This window comes from Peromyscus maniculatus, chromosome 7 (genome assembly GCF_049852395.1).
Source record: "Peromyscus maniculatus bairdii isolate BWxNUB_F1_BW_parent chromosome 7, HU_Pman_BW_mat_3.1, whole genome shotgun sequence".
NCBI classification, from domain to species: domain Eukaryota; kingdom Metazoa; phylum Chordata; class Mammalia; order Rodentia; family Cricetidae; genus Peromyscus; species Peromyscus maniculatus.
In genome coordinates, this window is record NC_134858.1 from 86,236,551 (window position 1) to 86,243,848 (window position 7,298).

Below are 7,298 nucleotides of genomic sequence, written 5' to 3' on the forward strand. Positions count from 1 at the left end.
TAGTATCTAAACTTAATTACTTAATGTCAGGTACACAAAAACCAGCAAACAAAAATCACTACGATGGATAATTTTTTTTATGTATTCCTGGATTCATTTAGCCAGTATTTTATTGAGTATTTTTGCATTTTGGACTGCTGGCAGTGGTCCAGAGGGTGACTGGTCTAGCAAATAACCTAACTATTATCATAAAGCAGATGAAGGCAGATGCAGTGATCAAAGCCAGGCACCAGGCTGAGTATTGGGAATCTAATTGATGAGAGAGAGGAGGGATTCTGCAGTCGGGGGGCATCCAGATCATAACAGGAAGACGTGCAGAGATGACTGGCGACACTCGTGGATGTACATGAACTGCATACGAGTGGCTGTGGAGCTCCCATGGGACTGGACTAGGCCCTCTGGAACGAAGGGTGGTTGTTTCCCTTGAACTGTTTGTGGAGCACCCAGGCAGGGGGATCGGGATCTGTCCCTGGTGCATGGGCAGGCTTTTGGGAATTCGGTGGTGTGGAGGGATGCCTTGTGCAGCCTTGGTGCAGTGGGAAGGGGCTTGGACCTGCCTAGAATCCATGCGCTGGGTACTGCTGACTCCCCATGGAAGACCTTGATTTGAGGGATGTGGGGATGTGGGGAGGCATGACAAGGAAGGATGGGGGTGGAAAAGGGAGGAACAGGCATCTAGGGTGGTATGTAGAGTGAGTAAAATATTTTTTAATAAAGAAAAATAAAAAAAAACACTATGAAAGGAAACGATCTTTGTGGAATATGTGGACCACAGGAAAAAACATAACATAGTCAACCATTATTTTATTTAATACTATTTTAATATTTACTAGCTATAAATGAGGTAACATTACAGTAGGGAGTACTTAAAAAACACTGTAGTGCTGGATTGCAGTTTCCCCACTAGAGAAGAAAGGCCAAACAGGGTTTTTGAAGGTGCCAGGAGGGTACTTGTATATGAGGGAACTCTTGGCAACATTCACGAAACTTAAACATCCATCCTCACAATCAAGGAACACACCAACTCGGCCCAGTGGCTTCTCTATATAGTGCTGGAGTACTGGGCATGTGGTGAGGAGACTGCAATGATCACCCTCCTTCACACACACAAGAAGAAATTCACCCTCAGATTCAATTAGCTGGTCTCTGTTCCTTAAACAGGAATTCTTACAGACTCCTACAGCCCAATCCCAAGAGTCCTTCAAATCAATCTCCCAGTAATACTTCCCTGAGATGAAGCTCTGTGATCCCCAGGAAGCCAAATAGCATCCAACAGAATCTGTGGTTGTGTCTTTATGGTGAGGTCTGAAGCTGAATTTTCTCATGGCATTAAATAGGTTCATCTTGTAATGCAACATTGTTAAGTTACCAAAGAAAATGGGCACTGTGGGAAGAACCAACATTTTAGGTAAAATGACAATTTGCTTTTCTCAGGTGAGAGTCTTCATGGATTTTAAAAAGAGAATGCTAAGACTTGAGGTTAAATTTGACTCAAATACACCAATGTCAAGGATTTTCAAAAGAAAACAATGGTAGCATGCTCTAAAATATTTGTAAATTTTAGATGCTGTAGAGGAGGAAGCCTCAGCCTACTTCTATCAGGTGACTTTTAATAACACCTGCCTAAGGGAAGATGTGTGCATTGCAGCAAGGGCCAGAGCAAAGGCTGTGCTCATGGAACTACAAGAAAAGTTATTTATATGTGCACATAAGTATTGTTAAATTTCATATTGGTGTTTTGATTTGCATCAGCCTTTAGATCTACAAGGGGGATTTAGACACTGCCTCATGTCCTATCAATTTGTTTCATTTTCATTGCTCATGATACATGGCTTTGCCTGTTTAGTTATTTTATGATTTTTTTGTTCCTTTTGTGATAGGGATTTGCTATTTGTCCTATACTGGCAAGGAACTCACTATGTTGACCTGACTACCTCAAACTCATTGGCAATCCTCCACACACTAGGTTTTTGATGCTGGGATTACTAGTGTTCACCTTTTTATCTTGTGTAATTTTCAATCTATGGAGTAAAATGTAGTGTAAGACATTACTTTCTAACACATTGAAAGGAAAATAATCAAATATCTCCATGACTGCCTATACTTAGTTTGAATTATACTGTCCAGAATGAAATAATCATTCTACTCAATGAACAACTGATAGTCTCTTTTCAGTCATGATTATATACAACATGATATTAGTATGCATTTCTGTTTGTTGGTTTGTTTGTAAGATGACCCTGTGATTAAAAAATAACAGAATGTGACTTACCTAGACATATTTATAGGGAGTTAAAATATTTGTGTTTGCAAGGGACATCTCATTATTAGAGGGAACCTCTCATCATCTTATCAGTGAATAAACTCACCTTGGAACTGGTTGTAACTTTCAGTCAGTCCAGTGATGGGTAGGGCATTGAGCTCGGTCTTAATAGCCTGTGGCATGCTCAGCTGCATTGACTCACTCCTGCAAGGAAAAAAAATATTTTTCTGTGTGGTGCTAAAGATATCACACAGTGATTAGGAAAAACTTTATTCCAAGTTCAGTCAAACACCTCAGGTTATACAAGCCTTACAACTTAAGTTCAATCCTTGGAACCTTTGATGGAAGGATAGTTCCCTGAAAGTTGTCCTCTGACCTGCACACAGGTGTATGTACATGTACACACACATAAAAATAACAAAACAAATAAAAGAATCCCAAAAATATCACACAAAAACAATTGAGTATTTTCTACATAAAAGATATCTGCACTTTACTAAGGCACATTGGACAATATTATAGCATATTTCAGGGTGTCCTGACTTGCACTGATAGCTAAACTCACCTTCTGAACATGTCGTCCAAACCCTGCAAAAAAAAGAGAAAAGCTTAGATATCTGAAGAAATGAAGTACAATGTTAGCTTATAAAGTTCATATAAATATCAGTCACCATCATACCAATCTATCATGATAAATTATATTCATGTCTTAAGATGATGCCAACCAAATAGATGAGCAGAACTCCAATGCTTGATGAAATCAGACTGGAGAGTGAAATTTGAGAAAGAAATGTGTATCCACTGTACATTGCTTTTGAACCCCCAAATGTCTATAAGCCATAGCAATGCTTTAGCTAAGGATACTTCAAAAGGGTGGCCTCACCCCTCCATGGTGCTTCACATGTGTCTTTCAGAATTGCAGGGTTAGAGGCCTGAGCATTACTGTGAGTTGCAAGGTATCATGTACTACCAAATAGGATCCTTTCTCAAAATGCCAACCTCCTCAAGGACTCTGAAAAACACAGTGCTCAAACAGAAGAAATTAAGCCATAGGTTACTTTAATATTGTGCACAATGTATAAGTAGAGGTAAAGAATGTTGGAAACAGAAATCACTGAATTTCAGTTTTCAGAAAAGCAAGGCACAAAAGCCAAAATTTAGGATATAATCCGTGGAGAATCTATGGACATAATTTCAAAAAGCTTGTTCTTTCAAGATTATTACAGAATTTTGTTTCCCCAGAAATTTCTGAAAAGGAAACTCCCTTAAAAAAATCCATAGATCCATGGAGGCTATCTATATAGCATGGAGGTCCTTAGGACGACTGTGGCTTATAATAAATTTTGGTTTTACTCAATTATTGAAAAAAAAATAGCAAAATGAATGGAAACACATGAACTATGAACCAAAGCGTGAGGGGCCTCCAGCTGGATCAGGCCCTCTGAATAGGTGTGACAGTTGATTGGCTTGATCAGTTTGGGAGGCAACTAGGCAGTGGGACCAAGTCCTGCGCTCATTGCATGAGTTGGCTGTTTGAAAACTGGAGCTTATGCAGGGACACTTGGCTCAGTCTGGAGGGAGGGGACTGGACCTGCCTGGACTGAGTCTACCAGGTTAATCGCAGTCCTCAGGTGAGGCTTTGCCCTGGAGGAGGTGGGAATGGGGGGTGGGCTGGGGGTAAGGGGAGGAGGTGGGAGGGGTGAGAATAGGGGAACCCGTGGCTGATATGTAGAACTGAATGGTATTGTAAAATAAAATAAATAAATTAAAAAAATAAAAAAAAACAGAAAAAATGCAGGGTATAATGAAAGCTATCTTAGTAAAACAATCACCACTGTGGGCCTAACACAATAAAAATAAAGCCTCTTCCTGCACTCCTCCATGCTCACCTGCAGAAGGACCACATATGGCTCCTGGGACATTGCCATCAGCTCCTGATACATTTCCCTTAGTTCTTTTCTCTTTTGGACCATCATGGCTTCACTTGTCCTGAGTTTCTCTAAAACACATTGGCCTTCATTTCTCATAGACTCAATGTGTTTCTCTTCCTCTTCACAGAGGAGTGGATGTAGCTTTCTATACTCTGTCCTCATCATTTCTTCACGAAAAGTCAAGTAGTCCTGTAGAAAAAAACACATTCCCAATCATAATTACAAAGTATTTTGTCCTCCCTCATTCCATCCTCCTATGCTTAAATTCCACAAACGACTTGTATAACTCTGATGCATATACTCTGATTGACTGTCTTCACACCTCAGAAAATATAAATGCCTTGCTTTCATTTATTTCTTCCTTATTAATTACACAGGCAATCCAACCCTAAGATGCATTTACACCTATATTACAGGTTCAGAGGTACCTGAAAAAAAGATTGATCATTCATATGTTAACAAAGTTATGAAACTCTGCATGTAGTAATTAGAATTCATGGTGTATTCATAAAGTCTAACGCAGTGTGCAGAACCATAAGCAATTCACTCATTAGTCCCAGACTCTTCTGCCAGAGGCAGACCATTCTTTCCAAGAACAGGGACATATTATACACTCAAAATTACAGGTGAGCAGGACACATATTCTAAGTATCCTATCCTAGGCCTTAAATTCAAATCTTGAATGGCAAATTTTGAAAATACCTGCATTAGGCTGATTTCAAGCATGGTTCTCATACTCACCGTCAAAAGGGTTCTCATTCTGTTCTCTGCCTCTAAATGCTCTTGATTTTCTTGGACCTTCTCCCATAAAGATGCCATTTGTTTCAAAAGTCTATTCTGTAAAAAGCAATGAATATCAATTTTGAAAAATATAACTAATTGTCACAATTATTGTAGTGAAAGTACCAGAATCAAAATTATCCTTCATTTTTTCCTTTTCATAACTATGAAATTTAGATTAGAACACAGAATTAGAAAATGCAGCTTCCTCTTTTGCTCAGGTATATTGATGAATAATTCTGATTACATGCTTGGCTGTACCTGACTCCAATGTACTTTTCCTAATTTAGTCTCCAGTCTTAGACATTTTTAAAAGATATGAAGTTAGCATTGCTCTTTCCAGTGACCTGGGCATAATATATCATAAAATACAAGTGATCTTTACACTCATGGGTCCCCCAAAGTAGGTTTACAGTCCTAGTCACCCTTTCTTCAGTAGATATTTAAAAAGTGCCAGCATTCTGAAAACAGTGCATTCGTCATAATGAGGACCAGCATCTTCCTGGGGTTTGCTAAGCCTACCTCTCTCCAGCTTGCAAGTTCTCTCAGAAACATCACTTACCATTTGATCCTCAGCAGCTGCTTCAATGGGACAGTGTCTGTGTCCTCTGTGCTCATAGGAGTTAGAACAGAGTTGACAGAGGAAGATCCTGTTCTCAGCACAGAAGATCCTCTTAGTATCCTTGTGGGTCACACACTTTTGCTCCTCAGAGCTCAGGTCCTTCATGAGGCTGGCTTGTCTGACAATGGACACCAGCTTCTTCAAAACAATGTTGGTTCTCAAGTCCTTCTGTGATAGTTCCCTACACCTAGGGCATTGGACAGGTGGTTGGATATCTTCCCAGGAAAGGTGGAGGCAGGCTCGACAGAAGCTGTGACCACAGCTTATGGTGACTGGGTCTGTCAGGCAGCTCAGGCAGATGAAGCAGGTAAGTTCTTTCTGGAAGGCTTGTGAGATATCTGACTCCATTTTTCTGAAGGAAGAAAAGCAGAATTGCTAATTAACGACCCCAGAGAAGCCAGAAACAGCAAAAAAAAAAAAAAAAAAAAACTGATGCAAGTTGTGATTTAATTCTGTGTATGACAAAGCAGGCTTCATTTTTCAGGAACAAAAAATCAACATAGGTATAGGATTTCAGTTGCTGATCCTTCCTGTTTCACTCTTCTTGACAGAAATATAGATTAATCTGATGTCCTTCTGAGCCATTCCACCAGCATCTTTTTTGGAGACTCCATTCTAATTACTGTCTTGGTTGCTGGTCTGAGACATGCTTTCCAAGTGTTTATAAATAAATATACATTAGAGTGATCAAACTCCTTCAAGTCCACATGTTTGCCTTTCACTACAGATATAGGTAGGTTAAACACACCCTTCTTTGTTGGCTATCCAAGAAAACACTCCCTATTTCACATGGTCCCTAGTAAATGCTTTGCTTCATTTCTGATTTTAGCATCTTAGTCCTTCATATTCTCCTATCCCACCCCTCGACACTTGAAGGCAACATTTGTTACTTGACTTCTTTCTGATGCAAATAGTTACCAAGAATAAGAATTATGAAGGCTCATAGTTCAAGGATATGTCCATCATTGTGGGGCATGAAATGGTGGCAGGAGCTTGAGTGAGCTAGTCTTATTGCATCCAAAATCAGCAAGAACAAATCAAAAAACACTTGCTGCTCAGCTGCTGTTCCCTTTCCCTTAGTTTGAGACCTCTAACCATAGAATGTTCAAGTGACCTCATGAGCATTTTTTTTTTTTTGGTTTTTTCGAGACAGGGTTTCTCTGTGTAGCTTTGTGCCTTTCCTGGAACTCACTTGGTAGACCAGGCTGGCCTCGAACTCACAGAGATCCGCCTGCCTCTGCCTCCCGAGTGCTGAGATTAAAGGCGTGCGCCACCACCGCCCGGCCCTCATGAGCATTTAATGTGGATCTTACCAACCGTAGTGAATCTTTCCCACCCCAATAATCCTTTACAGACATTCACAGAGGTTTCCATATCTATCCTAAATTCCATCAAGTTGAATTCTAGGGTACTCTCTGTGGAAACTTGATTTTTTATCAAAGATACAGTTCCTGGCTTCAGTTTATGGAATGAACCTTGAGGCATAAATGAGGCTCTCATGACTCTAGCAGAATTACCTATTTAATCAACAGGTATCCATTGTTCCTTCTCTTTGAAGATCTACACAAATAAAGAATCTTGGATTGACTGAGATAAACTTTCCCCAAATAACTTTAGCTTCTGTAGTCTGAAGCAGATGGAGTCCGTGGCTTTATCTGGTGGTCCTATTTACCTTGAAAATAATACTAATATTCATTGTCAA

The 7,298-nt window shown here is 39.8% G+C and overlaps 1 protein-coding gene across 1 annotated transcript; it reads right to left on the reverse strand.

Annotated features, from left to right (window-relative positions):
• Positions 1-866: 866 nt before the first annotated feature.
• On the reverse strand, positions 867-6,471 carry LOC102903800 (tripartite motif-containing protein 43B-like). Its single transcript, XM_076577465.1, has 6 exons — positions 5,497-6,471; positions 4,936-5,069; positions 4,153-4,383; positions 2,829-2,851; positions 2,370-2,467; positions 867-1,384 (listed from the first exon to the last, which is right to left on the reverse strand). The coding sequence occupies exons 1-6, from the start codon at positions 5,942-5,944 to the stop codon at positions 867-869; spliced, it is 1,452 nt and encodes a 483-aa protein (XP_076433580.1). The 5' UTR covers positions 5,945-6,471.
• Between the last annotated feature and the right edge of the window lie 827 nt (positions 6,472-7,298).

What these genes read in the sequence shown, in the direction of transcription:
- LOC102903800 (XM_076577465.1), bottom strand. Translation starts at nt 5,944, where the DNA reads ATGGAGTCAGATATCTCACAAGCCTTCCAGAAAGAACTTACCTGCTTC. An exon ending in CATATGTGGTCCTTCTGCAG is followed by an intron (nt 2,852 to 4,152) that starts GTGAGCATGGAG and finishes TTTTTTTTGCAG; the next exon opens with GGTTTGGACGACATGTTCAG. An exon ending in AAGTTACAACCAGTTCCAAG is followed by an intron (nt 1,385 to 2,369) that starts GTGAGTTTATTC and finishes TTCTTCCCACAG; the next exon opens with TGCCCATTTTCTTTGGTAAC.